Genomic DNA, 17,454 nt, shown 5'->3' on the forward strand with positions numbered 1-17,454 from the left:
GGGGAGGGCCGGCCACGGGCTTCGGCGGGCCGCGGCGCGCGTCGGTGGCTGGAAGCGGCGGCGGCTTCGTCTGGCGTGGTACGGACACGTCCGACTGCGCCGGAGGGCGATTTTTAGGGTTGGACTGCGAATGATTTCGGGAGAGATGCATATATATAGGTAGAGGGAGCTAGGAGAGTCCAAATGAGGTGCGGTTTTCGCCCACACGATCGTGATCGAACGACCTAGAGCATGGAAGAGAGTTTGGTGGGTTTTGGGCTGGTTATGAGGGGGGTTTTCTGCAACACACAAACGGACTTTGCGGTTACCCGGTTAACCGTTGGAGTACCAACGACCTCCAAATGGAACGAAACTTGACCGGTGGTCTCCCGGTGGTATACCAAGGCCACTTGACAAGCATCGGTCCATTCCGAGAACGTTTGACACCCGCTCACGAAAGAAAACAAGAGGCGTGCGCCGGAGGAGATGGGAGCGCCGGATTGGAAAACGGACAACGGGGAAAAAGCTCGGATGCATGAGACGAACACGTATGCAAATGCAATGCACATGATGACATGATATGATATGCATGACATGAACAAAATGCAAAACGAAAGACAAAACCCGACCACGGAGGGAATATCATAACACATAGCCGAAAATGGCAAGAGTTGGAATTACAAATATGGAAAGTTACATCCAGGGTGTTACAACCAGCCACCAGGGTGTGGACTTCGTTGTCTGTTGCCGGCATATGACCTGTCTGCCTACTCCGTTTCATAATTCTTATCATGGTTTTAGTTTAAATTTCAACTGAAACCACGACAAAAATTATAGAACAAAGGGAGCAGCTTAGAACCGAGCAGGCCAATGATCTTTCTTACTATATGTGACGTACCCCGTACGTATGGATTTGTGTTTGCAACCATCTTTGCACACACAACTATTGGTTGTAATAGCAGGGTATTCTTACCTGATGATTATCATGTGGTGATTAGTTTGGTTAGGAGTAACTTTGTTTGTGACCATCTCTGTAACCAGCTGTTTTTTTTTGTTTCCCAAAGTTAATGGTATCTGACTATATGTGTGTCCAAGATTTAAATAAAATAAATAAATTAGAGTGAGCCTATTCTCTCTCTCTCTCTTTTTTGTGGATGAGAGTGGAGTAGGGCGTTTCGGTGCCCAGGCTCATCTGCACCCGGTTAGAAAACAATTCGTAAAAAATACAAAACAAATTCAAAAAATTCCAAATTTTTTTGTGTGGTAGACAATTTGATGCGTGAGGCCCGCTCCAAATTTCAAGTCATTTGGATATCTGAGCAGCTCTCAGCAAAAAAGACAAATCGGGTCAAAACAGTATATGAACAGTAAACATTTTTACAGACCCCCAATTTGTTTTTTTTTTTGCTGAGAGCTGCTCATATATCCAAATGACTTAAAATTTGGAGCGGGTCTCACGCAACAAGTTGTCTACCACACACACAAAAAATTGGAATTTTTTGAATTTTACTAGTATTTGTTTTCATTTTTTTCGTCAGCGCGGGTGCAGATGAGCTCGGGTGTAGAGATGGATTTTCGATGAGAGTGAGCCTATTCTATTATGTATAAAGTACAAATATTGTTTGGACCTTGATAAGTATCACACGTATGACATGAAGCAATTCTGTCCCGACGTTTTTTTAGGGAAGTTTAGTTACCGGAAGATGGATGGCAAGTTCCATTTTTCTTGGATTTGTTTTTTTAGATGACAGATTTAGTTATAAAAAAAATCAGATTGATGTTATTTCATGTCACACATGTGATACTTATTATTTGGGTATTATTTTTCTGCTAGGAAAGAAAAACATCAAAGCTGCGAAGGCACTCGCAGCCTCGCAGCAAGAGAAGGCGGAGGGAGGCGCCTCGTGCGCGACCCCGGCAATGCTACACTCACGGGGTGTTTACGGGGGAATTACAGGGAAGTTAGAGATGATTGGCTGTGGTTTAATTAAGTGAGGGCGGGCCCATCAGTTGAAATCAGGGGGGGGCAATTAGATGAAGGCATGCTTTCCACCCCGTAAAGTCCGTTGGAATACGTCCGTGTGTTTAGCATTTTCGTACGCGACCCTGCCGGGAAAGCGGCTTCCCATCTGCGGGAAGCGGAAAGAGGACCGGCTTCGAAGACGGCGGAGGCGACTCTTGGGTCGCGTCGTCTCCAATCTTCCACTCTGACCGACTCCCGACCGATCTCCGCCGGAGCCCGCACGACGCCGTCGCCGATGGGGTTCGCCGCCCGGCCGCTCCCCCTGCTCCTGCTGCTCCTGGTCGCCGGCGCGGCCGCCACCGACCAGATCTTCACCACCTCAGGTAATCGATCGCGCCAGGGCCTCATCCCGATCTCAGCCCCTCCCTCCCCTCCCCTCTCGGCCGCCCTTGGAATCGGAAGCCCCTCTTCTTGTCGCGTATCCCTTGCGCACTTCCTGGCCAGATCCAGCTCTCTGCCGTTCAAAAATACCACACTGTGTCGCCATGTTGGTTTGTTGGTTACTGATGGAGGACTGCACTGAATTGTTGGTGATTTTCAGGTGTGCCGTTCGGGAAGAACTCGCGCGAGCCGAGGTACCGCGTGGAGTTCCACCCCGTCGATTCGCCATACCACCCGGTGAGTAGTCGACTCCTGATGAGCCCTCATTCAGTTCTTCAGCTGCAGGAAAACATGTGCTATTTTTCGGGTTCAGTGAATGGGAGTTTAAGCCACAATAAGCTGATACTACCAATAAATATCGAACAATCAATCCATGTAGATAGCCATGTTCCTTTTGGAGTTCTGAATTGCCGAGGACGGTGAAATTAGAACTTAAGACACAGTATGATGATACGACCAAGAAATAGCAGTAATATATCCATGACATGTTAAATGTGGATATAACTAGCTAAGATCTCAAAAGAGCGAGGAATAGCAATGCTAATTCACATGTTTCTACTAATCATGTGTATCCCAATGCCATTGTCGTTAGAAACCCTGAATTTGGGTCTTTCTTTTACCTAAAGTCCTTCCTGCAGAAGTTGCTGTTTGACAAACCTACTTCCTCTAGCTAACTGTAACTGTTTCTTCTGCAGGAGAATGGCCAGGAGTCTGAACCAATGACTGACCACGAGGGGAGACAGTACACCTGCTACCTACCAGTGGAAGAAACCAAGACCATGAAGTCGATTGTCCCACAGAATGCAACCAATGTTATAATAGAAAGCGAACGGAAAGTTAAGCCAAAGGAGCCAGATGAACTGCTGGAGGTTCTCAAAGACCAGTGCTTCTACAGGGTGAGCATACAACTCTTTCTTTGTGCATGATGAGCATCTGGGATATATGTTTGGTCTTGTACATGTGTACCAGGCTAATGGAGTGCCTGAAAAACGATCTGATTGTTATTATTGTTGTTGACCCAGCATGAAGGTTGGTGGTCTTATGAGTTCTGCTATTATGGGAAAATCCGACAGGTTCATGTAGAGAATGAGAAGGTAAGCCATTTTCTTGGTGAGGGTCATAGTAAATAGATTGTGCTTATGTTAATCTTTCTACCCTACACAAAAACTAATTCTGAATTGTTTCGGTACAAATATTGCTAGCTTTAAGAGGAGAGACCAGAACTGAACTCATTTACATTGTGAAAGAAGCAAACATTTTTTTTCTCAAATAGTATAATACAGCTTCAATTATGTATCTTCATGCTTTCACAGTGTCCTGTATGCATGTCGTAGTTGGTACAGCTTTTGAGCACCAATAGTATTACTATGGCTTCAGTCACATATTGTCATGCTTTGCATGCCGTAGTTGTTACCACTTTTGAGTTCTGAGTTGCTTTATTGAGTGTATATCTTTTCTTACAGGTTATCCAAGAGTATGTTCTAGGTGAATATGACCCTGATGCAACCGATGCTTACCATGACAATCACACCTCCGAATCTGCTGATGAGGACCACGTGAAAGATACTTCTAAGAGGTATTAAGCTAGAAATTTAGAAAGAAGGATACGAACAATAAACTACATCTGGAAGCAGAACCCTCTTGAATGAATGTTTGATGTTTCCGTGCCATTGCAGGTATCATGTCCACGTGTACACAAACGGGACTGTGTGTGATCTCACAGATATACCACGGTACACAGAGGTAAGAAAATAAAATAGGAAAGTACTATTGTAATCTTTGTGGCTGTGGTTCTAACTTGAAGCGGTTTGATTACTATGGTGTCGTCCTATTGAGTAGTTTATTTGACTGTACACACCCTGCCTTCTTCCTACAGGTTAGGTTTGTTTGTTCCGAGCCCACTGTACTGATCAGTTCGATAAAGGAGATATCTTCCTGCAAGTATGTTTTAACTGTCCAAAGCCCAATGCTCTGCAAGAACCCGTAAGCACCATCTTTCTTCTTCTTCTTCTTCTTCTTCTTCTTCTTCTTCTGTTGACAGTCTCTTATTGTTCTACGATCTGAACTCATTTACCTTGTTCTGCTTGCAGGTTGTTTCAGCAGGAAAAGCGCACCTTCTTCATCCACTGCAACGAGTCGCTTGCGGAAGCAGAAGCTGAGGCCGCCGAGGACGACGACTCTCTCCCAAAAGAAGCTCAGATGTCCATCGTTCCAAACCCCGACGAATTGCATAACTACGCAGCTTACGCTACCTGATTGCCCGCCAATCACGGTGCCCTCAGCTGATGAAAGATGCCGTTATTTTGGAAGTACAACAGCAAGTTGGCAACATAGTATAACTATCCCCTGGCTTGTTCTGTCTGACGCCAACTAGTGGTTACAGGGTACTCTTTGAGCAGATATCCATTACTGAAACAGCTTGAGATTACCTTAGAGGAAGATTAAGGGCAAAGAGTGTCCTGCTGTACTGTAGTGGTATATAATTTAGTAAAGGGGGTATTTGAGATTCAGTGGCAGGCTTTAGACACATCACCAACAATTTTCCTCTTGAAATGTTCATAAAAACAGTGCAGTGATCTTGAGAGGTTGTGCTTGCTACGCTATTTGCAAGTAGAGAGATTGCCATGAAGCAAAGGGCCATCTTGTGAGCGAAGGTAGCGCTTGCTTTCGAGTGCAGATGTTAGGATGCCTTTGCCCTGACCATTCTTTTGATAGCTTCAACCTTTTCGAATTTCGATACCAAGCTCAAGGACAAGGAGCATGTGGTTTGGGGCTTAGAAAATATAAGCGGACGACGACGACTATCTCTGGCAGATCTCCACCCATGTTAGTACACCGTGCTGAAGAAAATAAGGCCAGAGGGTGGGATTCAAGGCAATCTGCTAGTCAAAGGAGGCGAGGTGCTTGGCATAGTCACTGGCTTATGCTATGCAACCCAGTATCATAAGCATTTTGTGGACACAAATTTTGATAGCATGAGTTTTATGTACCACACACGTCGGTCGTACGCTAATGAAAATGATAACTGTCAATCAAAGCCTTGTTTATAAGAACGAAAAACATGTGATATAAGCATTTCGCCTTGTTTGACCACCAGATCGCCTTGACTTGCACCCTGGGGCCTCTCTTCATCACTATTGTGATGTAACATGGGTGGAGATTTCCCAGAGAGGCTGCTTCTATTTCTAAGCTTTGAACTTGTTCTTGGGCTTAGCATCCAGAGGTGAAGTTGTCAAAAGAATGGCCAGGTCATCGAAAGATCTGCACTCAGAAGTAAGTAGTATCTTTGCTCACAAGATGGTCTTCACTTCAGAGCAGTCTCTCTACTTTCTACTGGTAGAAGCTTTGATATGTGAAGTATGCATGAATATCAATATACCGCATTATAACACGTAAACATGTAAGTTCAGAGTCATATATGCATGATGTAAATGTAGATTTAATTATACTAGTTCATCCCATTAAAAATTACAGAAATGTAGGGAAAGGCTGCGTACTATAGACCCAAAGTGGTCGGACCCTTCCCCGGACCCTGCGCAAGCGGGAGCTACATGCACCGGGCTGCCCCCTTTATCCCATTGGAAATTAAATTATAGCTACAAAATTTTCAAAGACTGCATAGTATAATGCGACACGAAACTCACATGAAATATGTCCAGCACATTTTTCTTCTATAAACGTTTGAAGCAAATGCTAGCAGTGTCGGAAGCTTCGCCACTGAACCCCAAATATATCATTTACCCAATTATTATATAGTACATCCTGACTAATGTTATGTAGAGGAACACTGTTAAGCTGTTGTTTAGGATATATGGCAGTGTTGGTGCAAAATAATGTTATTTTGCTCATAATGAAACGCCAACCGGTTATTTTACCGGTTGTTGCAATTGCAGCTTAACAGTGTTCTTCTACATAGCATCAGTCAGGCTGTACTATAGTACTACATACTCCCTCCGTCTCAAAAATAAGTGTCTCAACTTTGCACTAGCTTTAGTATAAAATTGTATTAAGGTTAAGACATTTATTTTGGGACGGAGGAAGTATGATTTAGTAAAGGAGACAACCAGGCAGATGTTTATGGAAGAGTATGCAGCGATCTTGGGAGGCTGTGCTTGTAAACAACTCTTATTCACATGGTAGAGAGATTCCTCTGAAGTGAAGAATCATCTTGTGAGCAACGGTGGCACTACTTGCTTCCATTCTCTTGACAGCTTCACCTTTGGATGCAAAGCCCAAGAACACAGCATGTGGTTCAGGGCTTAGATAATACAGTGGTTGTAGCAGTGGAGTAAATCTGGAAAAGCTGCACCCATGTTTTTTTTTTCTTTTGCGAGATGAAGAAAGGCTTTGAGGGTGGGTTGCAACCTTCTCGCAATCTAGCCAAACAAAATGAAGTGCTTAATATACAGTACTCGCTCAGTTTCAAAATAAGTGCCGCTGATTTGATAGATGGAGGGAGTAGTTTTCCTTCTTTTCTTTTTTTTTCGAAAAGACGGAGGGAGTAGTTGTTTTTTTAATTTGTTACGAAAGGGAATTCGGAAGCTTCGAGCGGCGCTTGGTCAACCAGAAATCGTTCAATGAATCTGATGAGCATAGTTTGTCTATTTCGTGGTCAGATCAAACCGAACATGATAAGATATCTGTGTACGTGTAGACTACTTGGCTCCGCTGCCACGTCCACTAGCACGTACCCGTAGCCCTGCTGATTGATAGGTAACCCGAGAATTGTTTTTTCTACAGCCAATAAACAATTAAAGTGCTCTCTGCGACAGTATGCTACCGTACGCGAAGAACATCTGGAAAGAAAAGTATTTCTTAGCCATATCCTTCAAGTGTACTCCGAAACCGATCAATCTAGCCATGATCAGGTTGAAGAGAGCTCTAACAGGCCTTGGAGGACCGAACCCACGTATGTGGCAAAATACGGGGATGACTTGCGGTTAGGGGTGAAAGGCCAACCAAGATCGGATATGGTTGGTTTTTCGCGAAATCTATTTCAGTAGAGCGTATGATGTCAATGCGGGCTCATCTGTCGGTGACAGGCGGACAATCGGATCGGGAGAGATGTGCTCGGCCGGCGCTTCCCACGTGCCTTCCCCAGAAGAGAATGCCTCTACGTCTACGGTCTACCCTCCTACCCGCGTGCTACAGTAGCAGCCCCCGGACCCTCTGTACCCCACCTGCCAGTGAGGTCGAACGCGCACGGGCCCCACGTGGTTGGTGTGTCGGCATCTCCCTCCCTCGCATTGGTGCTTGGTTGTTGTCTTCGGACGAAAGGTTAGGTTCAGTTTCGAATCGGCGATGGGGCGTTCTCGACGTCGTTCCTCTTGGGAGTGGAGGTCCTGTGTTGCGATCCTTTGGTGCTCGTTAATATCCCAGGTTGAGCTTCAGGGGTGCTACATATGTTGTGTTGGTGCAGCCAAGACGATGCCTTTCTCGAGACCGACCAAGTCTCGTCACCTACTTGCCAACCGCTTTTATGCAATCAAACATGGGTGGATGGCGCACTGATCAAGGGCGTCCGGTGTTGGCCAAGACATGGCTTTGTCTTTCGGCTTAGAGTAGGCACCTCGTGTTATAGTTGTGATGTGTGCGGTGGCTTGTCTTCGGACGACATTGGTGTGGAGCCTGTGCTACGCTTGTTGTTTGCAATGGGGAGTTTTCTTGTAATTTGTCTCCGCCTTCTATAAACATTGTGCTTAAAATTTTGAAAACGTATGACCTAGAAATTCGTCCCCTCGGGTGGGAGATTATCTTTTATTCTCCTAGGCAAACTTTTTCAACCATTTCTCTCCCTTTTTTTGCGGAGGAACCATTTCTCTATTCCAAAGCAGCAATTATACTGAAGGTTTCACCAAAATATGATCCCCGTAGAAGAATAAGCGTAGCAAAATCCTTTTTGAGAAATTCGGGTGAATTGCCGCTGAAATGCATATCGGGGCGATGGACCGCGACACTGACAGATGGGCCCACGACGCAAGATGGGAGGAGGGGCCTTTTCCAATGTTCTGACCTTGCGGGAAAACTTTAGCACAAAATGAACTCCATACAAAATTATTTCACGATCTGACCCTTTTCAAAAACGACACGGCCTGTGGCGTTGCTGCACTACATGAAAACGCCAAACCCATCCGCGTTACCGGCCTGGTCGAGATGCTACGTGGCAGGGCAGAAACGCCAGCGTGTGCGGCGTTGCTGGAAACACCAAAGGATGCGGTGTTGCTGCCCAGATATGAAAGTGGCGTTTGAAGTAGCTCGTTCACATCTGCCACTTATTTATTTATGAAGAGGAGCAACGCAGGCTAGTTCGACGGTTGCAAATGGAGCGGAAACGCCACGGCTTATGGCGTTATAAAAAAAGATCAGATCGTGAAATAAATTTCCGAGGAGTTCATTGTGTGCTGAAGTTTTCTGACAAGGTTAAAATAGCGAAGGAGGCCACGTAAGGAGACAGCAGCCACCGCGCGGGCCCCACCCGTCGGTGACCGGCGGACAATCGGATCGGGGGGAGATGTGCTCGGCCGGCGCTTCCCACGTGCCCAGCCCCGGGCGACAGAAGAGAGTGCCTCTACGTCTACGTCTACGGTCTACCCTCCTACCCGCGTGCTACAGTAGCAGCAGACGGACCCGCTGTCCCCACCTGCCAGTGAGGCACGGGTCCCACGTGGTTGGTGCGCCCAACTTTACGAGTAGGAATGAACGTAAATCGACCCGTAGCGCTGCCTGGCAATGCATACTCTTCCTTCCTTCCCTGAAGAAAGGGAGGCAAGAACAGGGGAGGGACGGACGGAGAGCTCAGATCTCCTCCCCTCGATCCCAAGCAATCCACCAATCCGCCTACCATCCTCTTGCCTCCCGCCCTGAATCTGACGCTCCGATCTCGGCGCTAACGAAGCAGGCGGATCTTCCCGGCTCCGCCCGCCCAAATCTCGCCAGGAAGAACCGAGATTTCCCTGCGCGGCGGCGGGCGGCGTTCGCCAATGCCGGCCGGGTCCACGTGAGGTCTCTCCGGCTGGGACGGCGGGGGCCGGGATCTTCGCCCCGATCGAGCGCGGTCCGGTGTTCCTGGAGGAGCGCTAGATTGGGCGTGAATCTCCATTTTTTTACCCCTAATCTTGGCTGCGGCGGAAGGATTTCTTTGCCGCCTTCCAGTCCGTCGATCCGCCTCGGGCGGGCGCGCCGGGGACCATGGTGAACTCCAACTACTCGGCGCTCCCGCTGACCGCCACCGCCATCGAGCTGCAGTCCGCCCACCCTCCTCCGCCGCCCAAATCCGGCGCCTCCGCCAACGGCCACGCCAAGCTCACCAAGCAGGACTCGTTCCTGGGCGAGGTCGAGGACGACGACGCCGATGCCACCCCCGGCGAGCACGACTCACTGCCGCTCATCGGCGACGACGGCCCGGCGGGTCCCCCGGAGGGCTCGGGCGTCTCCGGCGCGGTGTTCAACCTCGCGACCTCCATCATCGGGGCGGGCATCATGGCGCTGCCGGCCACCATGAAGGTCCTCGGCGTGGCCGTGGGCCTCGTCTCCATCCTCGTCATGGGCGTTCTCTCCGAGGTCACCATCGAGCTGCTCGTCCGGTTCGCGGTGCGCTGCCGCGCGCTCTCCTACGGCGAGCTCGTGCACCGCGCGCTCGGCCGCCCCGCCAGCGTCGTCGCGCAGCTCTGCATCGTCGTCAACAACGCCGGGATCCTCGTCGTCTACCTCATCATCATCGGGGACGTCATGTCCGGCTCGCTCAAGCACATGGGCGTCATGGACCAGCTCGTCGGCCACGGCGAGTGGGACAACCGCAGGCTGCTCATCCTGTTTGTTCTGGTGGTGTTCCTCGCCCCGCTGTGCGCGCTCGAGAAGATCGACTCGCTGAGCCTGTCGTCTGCCGCGTCGGTCGGGCTCGCCGTTGTTTTTGTGGCCGTCTCGTGCATGATCGCGGCGGTGAAGCTCGTGGAGGGCAAGCTTGCCGCGCCGAGGATGGGGCCGGATTTTAGTTCAAGGGCGGCGATCCTCGACCTTCTCGTGGTGATACCCATCATGACCAACGCCTACATCTGCCATTTCAACGTGCAGCCCATCTACAACGAGCTCAAGGAGAAGACGCCTCAGAACATGTACAATGTCAGCCGGATCTCCACCGTGCTCTGCGTCGTCGTGTACGCGCTGACCGCCATCTCGGGGTACCTCCTGTTCGGCGACGACACCGAGTCCGATGTCCTCACCAACTTCGACAAGGACCTCGGGATCAAGTTCAGCACGGTGCTCAACTACATTGTGAGGATCGGGTACATCGTCCACCTGGTTCTCGTCTTCCCGGTCGTCCACTTCTCGCTGAGGCAGACGGTGGACTCGCTGGTCTTCGGCGAGCTCGCGCCCCACAGCAGGAAGAGGATGCTCTCCCTGACGGTGGTGCTGCTGGCCCTCATCTACCTGGGTTCCACCATGATACCCAACATCTGGATGGCCTTCAAGTTCACCGGCGCAACAACGGGGCTGGCATTAGGTTTCATGTTCCCCGCCCTTGTTGCATTGAGGCTGGACAAGGAGGGGGAATGCTTGGGGCGCGGAGAGCGGCTCCTGTCGCTTGGGATGCTGGGGCTGGCCATCGTCGTCAGCGTCGTCGGGGTCGTGGGGAACGTGTACAGCCTGAGGAGCAAGTCTGAGTGAGTGATGGATGGATCATCAGGATGAGCTATATTTGTAGGGCTTATTATACCCAGGCTGTATTACCACTTGCCAGAATACAATAGTTAGCAGGTACACCAGTTCCAGCTGAGCTGCTGAGCAAAGCTCATCATACTATACATTTTCTTCATCTACAGGGTTGTTTCATGGGTGATGGCTGACATGTTGTTGGTGGGCATTCTTGTACTTTTGGACCAGATTCTTTGATGTATTTTTTGATCTTCTGCTTATTCTTAGATATATATACATGTGTATCCTGGGTCTACTTTCTGATCGAGGCAGTGAATCAACCTTGGTTTTTTCTACTGAGGTTGTGTGCCTATGGTATGATGAAAGCTGCATTCAGAAAATCCACCTTATTAATGAATTTTGCATTCAGAAAACCTATCTCTGTGCATTATATGATGAATGTTGTTCAGAGAATGTATCTTTGTCATTGTCATCTGACTCTGGATACTCTTGCAGTATTTTTTTATGACTATCTATATTCTCACTGAAACAATTATACAGACAGATTTGAGAAAAAGTTTACTCTGATACATATGTTTATGTGGTTCATCTATTTTACACATCATTTTTCCAAGTGGGGACTGAAATTAAAGTTTTCTAATTTGAGAACCTTTGGACCAGATTCCTTTGATGTACTTTTTGCTACTTGTTCTTGTTCGATACTCCCTCCGTCCCAAAATAACTGTTGTAGTACAAAGTTGAGACAGTCACTTTGGGACGGAGGGAATATATAACAGCTAATCAACCCGGCTTTTGTACTGAGGTTAATTGTCTGCCTATGATATGATAAGAGCTGCATTCATAAATTCTACTCCTTAGATTGTTAATTTTGTGGTCCTGAAAATCCATCTATGCGCATGATATGATGAATGTTGAGCTCAGAGAATGCAATCTTTCTCATTCTCATCTGCTGGAGCTTGTCATTTCAACTCTGGATATTCTTTTTTTTAGAATAACAGGGATGGCTCCCCGGCTCCATTGCAAGAAAGAAGCCTGAATAGTCAGGTACAGCACACAAGCAGTTCCTCCAGCTTATTACAACCAAGGTTCAAAAGTAAAAGCAGAGAAAAGAACAACTACAAGATGAAGATGACCCTGGAACACCATCCAGCCAGATAACATAGCACAGAACTCATCATCAAAACTACAAGATGAACATAGCTTCAAGTGTGGACACTGGGCTTTTCTTGCAGCATTTTTTATGAATATCCATATTCTCATCGAAAGAATTGTACAGAGAACCGAGACAATTGACTCTGATTTATGCGTGTGATTCATCACTTTAGATAGCATTTTCCAACATCCAATAGTCACCATTCTACAAGCGGTAGTAGTTGGGACTGGGATCAAAGTTGTTTTTACATGTTACCTTAATCCTCAGCTTGGAATCCATTTGCTTTTCAGGACTTCTCAATCTCGAAATGAATTTTATTATAAACAAGAGGGTGATAAGTTCTTCGATAGCGCACGCGAAAGTGGACTGGAGGGATTTTAGAAGTCAAAACACCGAAGATGAACACGGAGGGCTATCACTAAAGTAAAATGCTGAATAAACATTTAGGGGATGTTTCGCCTAACTGGCAACTGCGACATTCCCGAATATTTCTCGCTGAACAGTGCTCATACATCTGTATGTTACAAAAGAATACAGGAACAAAACTGTTACATCATCACCAGGAGCACAATCTGTGGTCATCTCTGTTAACAACACCGTATATATGCCTTGCAGCTTTTACCACGACGACGAAACGGTGAGGTACAGCAGAAGGGTACAACAGCCACATGGACTCCCAGGTATGCATTGATTTCAGAAATCGGGACCTGTCGACCACAAGGAAATAGGATATTTAGTCATTTAATAAGAGTTCAGAAGAAGCTGCAGGGAAAAAAAATCATTTTCTACAGCAATATAGTGTATCGGAAAAGCTCAACTAGGTGACGACAATGTTAGCGAATTGAGGTACAGAATATTTTCTAGCTCCAACTAAGTCTCGTATAACACTAGTTCATTTGGCAAATCGGATGAAACGAAATTACCTGCAACTAAAACTGCGAGTTGCTGAGGAATGTGACCATGCATCGCGAGCTCTGAAACATTTTGTCGATCTTCTGCCAGACCTTGCTCTGGACGTCTAGAAGTTTCCTCACTTTCTCCTGTAGCGTCGAGTGGCGCCGTATTGTTTCACCATGTATCTGTTTCCAAGGAAGATGAAATATGCTTGGTGACTCAATGGGTTTAACATGCCAATACACGTTATCACATACCTTCAGAAACAATTTCAGAACAGCTTGAACAAACTCGAAGTTGTTCCTGCAGGAAAGCTCATGAATGAAGTAGTCCAGCAGCAATGAGATGGACTGGAGCTCGGGTCTTGGTTCCTCAGACTCTTCCACCTCGTCGTCATCTATTATCTGTAGCATCCGTAGTTCCATATCTAAAGATGACGGAGATAGGCCTTTTAGGTATTCGGTGAACGCTGAATCTGCAAAACAGATTACAGGTCAGTGCTTACTATGAAGAAGATTGCAGCTTCTTAATAGTCTCATCAATAGACATTGAGAACCAAAATATCTGATGTTTATTTCCGCGTTTTGCTTGACTGAAGATACTAATAAATACTTACAGCTCTCAAGTTCTCCACAGGATTGTAACAGCCGACTGAAGTGGGAGGAGAGATCAGCCATCTTTTTATGACCTATGTCCTCAGTAGTGCTGCCGTCTGTTTCTTTACTGGAAGGAGGCTCAAACAATATCTCCCCAGAAAGGGATGGAACTGAGGGCAAGAAAAATGGCGCCTGCTCAGGTTTCTTAGGTGGCTCGATCGGTTTGTTTCGAACCTAAAGAAACAGGAATGTGATGGTGAGCACTTAACATCGAGCCAGGCTTATGCACAAAACAAAAATATCACTTAAATGAGTACTCCTTCCAGTCACAAATAAATGTCCTTTAAAACATTTACAGTCACCAAGCTTTGACGATCACTTCATATTGCACTATATTTGTCAAACTTACAAATTACGATATTACCAACCATTTTTTAATAGAAACTTACTATCATGTTTGTATGGATGGTCTAAATGTTCGTCAAAATGCTCAGTCAATAACTAAATAGATCTTCTACACACATTCTATTATATACACCGTCTAATTCTAACCTGAGAAACTAGCATAGTTAATGCAAGGTAACAGGATTCATTACTTTGCAGCAGAAATTTTGAGGATTAAAACAGAGACAAAAGTACATTACCTTTATAATGTCAAGATTTGTCAAGCTTTGCCATTGACTCCTTGGGAGTAATGAGAGTGTGATCATATTTGGTATTTGATGATCCATTATGACAAAAGGTTTAATATTAGATTGATTTGAATCTTGTGATTTTTTAATGGGTTCTTCCTCCTCAGATCTTTCGGCTGATGAAACAGTTGGCAAAAGCACGTTCCGGACATGTTTACCACTTGCATAGCTATCAACATTTGTCGAAGGTGAGAACAAAGCTTGATTAACCCTGTCATAATTATTAAGAGAAGTATGAGCTTTATATATGAGCTAAATAATAAATTGCAGAACACCAATAAACTACGTATGTTTGTCATCCATAATGGCAGAAGATTATTAAGTAGAAACATAACAGGAGGTAAAAACACTATCAGTCTTGAGTTGCCTGTGCTTGCATTCAACTCTTTGCTTTTAGGGACATTCAACTTCATGGAAAGCAAAACTGTAAGTGTGACCAACATAAGGGCCAGAATGAACATGTCGGTAAAGTTTACGTTTTTCAGAAGCTGTTCCATGTGGCAACCAGTAAGCAGCAGCTTACAACTTAAACTATAAAACTAATTATATTGTCATACTCTTTAGCTCTAGCATAGTTTTATCAACAGAATGGAAATGAACATTTCAATAACAAAGAAAAGTGTTTGTCCAGTGATGAACTCGACTTCTTTTAGACGGTGCGGGTGGTTGGTTGGTTGCGTGCGACGGTGTGGAATTTTAGTTCATTATGTACATTGGTACAGTGTGGACTGAAAGTAGTATTTATTTGCCTAAATGAGATGTGCCATGATTAGCACAAACTACACCAGCTTGGAAACTCATCTTATGATATTTTCCTGAAATATGAAGCTATCAAAGGTATGCAAATGCACAGGGTGAGAACAATAAACAATGAAAGCCTACCAAAGATACACGCCATTTTGATCAACATGGGTGGTTGCCAGCACATCCATATTAGGAGACATAGAGACGGATGTTATAGATACATCAACGCGCATTGCATCTATCTGTCTTGCTAAACTGATATCCCATATTCTGAGCGTCCCATCCATACTAGACGAAATGAGCCATTTCCCATCCTCACTGAAACACAGATCAGTGATACGATCTGTATGTCCTTCAAATCTACGGACCATTTTCATCGATACTGTATCAAACAATACAAGCACCATATCATCTGCTACAGTAGCAAGAAGACCTGCCATAAAACAGCAACAAAAAAACTGTTAATCATCCATGTCATCCTACAAGGGAATAACAAAACATGTTGAATATTACCATTTGCCCGGTGATATGCAATCTTAGTTACAGATTTACCAACATTGAATTTGGATTTTAGCTTGCAACTTTTAAAATCCCAGACCTGCGGGAGACAAGTCAATATCTGAGTAATGGAATCACAGTTTAAATAAATTGCAACTGAAGTGCAACAGCGTCATCAAACCTTAATATCCCCACGGTATCCAGCACTAATCAGAGATCCATTTGTTGCATCACAGGCTAATCCAACAACTTCACCTTCATGTGCACATTGCAATGACAGCGAGCCATCAATGTAACTACCACGACTAATCCCAGATTGAAGGTTAAATTTTTCGATCCAACCACCTTCAGTGCCCAAGATAGTAAAATTACCACATGCACTTATAGTACAAGCCTGCCAGAAAAGAAAAGGAATTTCTTAAAGAAGAGGTAGGGATATACTTCTATCATTTTAAAGCCGAGTCTTGGTAGTCCCAAGAAAGCTTGTTCTGATCTAGCCCATGGTGAGAATTCAATACATTCTTATAGTATAAGGTCAATACATTCAGATTACAAAAACAAGCTTACCTTAATCGGTGACTCAGTCTCTGACGATGGTGTAAGAATATGTTCGCCTATAACAAAGTTCTGAAGACGCCATACATATGCCTTTGAAGTATCCATGTGGCATGTAACAACATTACACCAATCACGTGCACGTATCTCAGCTGAACAACAGTTGATTCGATTGGTAAATAAGCAATTTTATCTTTAGAAAATAACAGTTTGTGGTTTCTTTTCAACAGTAGTAAAGGTGCACAGAATACTGGTACAGTGGTTTAATTATGTGTTAACATGGAAATAGTTATGCCCTTTGCACCAAGTATAAATAGTACAGATTGAAGATTATCATGGTTTACTACTTCCAGAAGAAATTACACAGATGGAAAAGCAGAAGAACATGATATGAACTTTAGTATTACAAGGACCTGAGAATTACCACAATCAAATGCAATAACTGGTTTTAGCTTTATCTCTTCCTCCTGCAGAGAAGAAGAAAATGTCAAAATTCTAATAAGGAAATGATGAAACGGAAGGCGATAAAGGAATAGTAATCAAAATTTTACCTTTACTCTAAGTTTTTTTGCTCTTTTTGCCACATGCCGCTGAGAAAGCTCTCTGCTTTGTTGATCCTGTCAAAAAAGTGTTACTTCAATAGGATTAAAAAACACTAAACATAAACTCATTTTGCTCAAAAAGGAAAAAAATAACCTGACAAGAAGACAAACATGCAGGAATTCAGGGTAAAGACAAGTGTGCGGCGTGAAGTGAACATTATTACTTCAATAGCATTTTCAGAGGACCAAAAAATGCAGGAAATGACAACAGGTGTGCCAGCGTGCTGCTGTAAAAATTTATGTTACAAAGGTTATGAATTACCTGAACAACTGAGAAAAGACGGAAGGCACGGTCTTGACCAGCGGATAAGATGGATTTTCCATTGCCATAGAATCTAACAACAAAATAGACTGATTCACTAAAACATAACCGAGACAAAAGTAAAGACACAACAAACTTGGAGGGCATTTGTTACCTTATGCACCGAGGTGGAGCGCTATGCCCACTTCGAAATCGTAACAGACGAGCATCTCCTTCATTATTATCAAATATCCACATCTGGCATAGAGTATATTAGATTACTACTTTCCAAATGTAAACTGAAATAAGGTGTTGCTGCTAACTTAATGTGATTGTCAAAGCAAATATCATCTCACACCAGTGTTGACTTTGTTTTTCTTGGCTGATTTAGTTACTTATTAACCTGCTGCAAAGCTCGATTCAGTACGACGATCCTTATATGCT

General features: G+C 45.1%; 3 protein-coding genes across 3 annotated transcripts in view; 2 read left to right on the forward strand and 1 right to left on the reverse strand.

Annotated features, from left to right (window-relative positions):
* The first annotated feature begins 2,025 nt into the window (after positions 1-2,025).
* LOC123166925 (protein OS-9 homolog) lies at positions 2,026-4,893 on the forward strand. The gene is made up of 8 exons (XM_044584750.1): positions 2,026-2,325; positions 2,544-2,620; positions 3,079-3,279; positions 3,406-3,477; positions 3,847-3,959; positions 4,060-4,126; positions 4,260-4,366; positions 4,474-4,893. The coding sequence occupies exons 1-8, from the start codon at positions 2,238-2,240 to the stop codon at positions 4,637-4,639; spliced, it is 891 nt and encodes a 296-aa protein (XP_044440685.1). The 5' UTR covers positions 2,026-2,237; the 3' UTR covers positions 4,640-4,893.
* Positions 4,894-9,112: 4,219 nt separating this feature from the next.
* LOC123165078 (amino acid transporter AVT6E) lies at positions 9,113-11,307 on the forward strand. Its single transcript, XM_044582705.1, has one exon. The coding sequence runs from the start codon at positions 9,572-9,574 to the stop codon at positions 11,045-11,047; it is 1,476 nt and encodes a 491-aa protein (XP_044438640.1). The 5' UTR covers positions 9,113-9,571; the 3' UTR covers positions 11,048-11,307.
* A 1,300-nt stretch (positions 11,308-12,607) lies between these two features.
* The window catches only part of LOC123164973 (U3 small nucleolar RNA-associated protein 21 homolog), a 7,964-nt gene continuing 3,117 nt past the window's right edge, over positions 12,608-17,454 (reverse strand). The window contains exons 7-19 of the mRNA XM_044582600.1: positions 17,186-17,268; positions 17,032-17,104; positions 16,719-16,784; positions 16,592-16,634; positions 16,180-16,319; positions 15,794-16,006; positions 15,628-15,712; positions 15,253-15,547; positions 14,323-14,581; positions 13,699-13,912; positions 13,340-13,557; positions 13,112-13,267; positions 12,608-12,895 (exon numbers count right to left, since the gene is read on the reverse strand). Of these exons, the coding sequence (XP_044438535.1) occupies positions 13,118-13,267; positions 13,340-13,557; positions 13,699-13,912; positions 14,323-14,581; positions 15,253-15,547; positions 15,628-15,712; positions 15,794-16,006; positions 16,180-16,319; positions 16,592-16,634; positions 16,719-16,784; positions 17,032-17,104; positions 17,186-17,268 (1,839 nt within the window). The 3' untranslated portion in view covers positions 12,608-12,895; positions 13,112-13,117. The remainder of the gene's footprint in view (positions 12,896-13,111; positions 13,268-13,339; positions 13,558-13,698; positions 13,913-14,322; positions 14,582-15,252; positions 15,548-15,627; positions 15,713-15,793; positions 16,007-16,179; positions 16,320-16,591; positions 16,635-16,718; positions 16,785-17,031; positions 17,105-17,185; positions 17,269-17,454) is intronic.

This window comes from Triticum aestivum, chromosome 7D (genome assembly GCF_018294505.1).
Source record: "Triticum aestivum cultivar Chinese Spring chromosome 7D, IWGSC CS RefSeq v2.1, whole genome shotgun sequence".
NCBI lineage: Eukaryota > Viridiplantae > Streptophyta > Magnoliopsida > Poales > Poaceae > Triticum > Triticum aestivum.

Bases quoted from the DNA above. Each gene is read 5' to 3' on its own strand.
- LOC123166925 (XM_044584750.1), top strand. From the start codon at position 2,238: ATGGGGTTCGCCGCCCGGCCGCTCCCCCTGCTCCTGCTGCTCCTGGTC. The intron at 3,960-4,059 runs GTATTAAGCTAG...GTGCCATTGCAG, and splicing joins GTGAAAGATACTTCTAAGAG to GTATCATGTCCACGTGTACA. The intron at 4,367-4,473 runs GTAAGCACCATC...TTCTGCTTGCAG, and splicing joins CCAATGCTCTGCAAGAACCC to GTTGTTTCAGCAGGAAAAGC.
- LOC123165078 (XM_044582705.1), top strand. From the start codon at position 9,572: ATGGTGAACTCCAACTACTCGGCGCTCCCGCTGACCGCCACCGCCATC.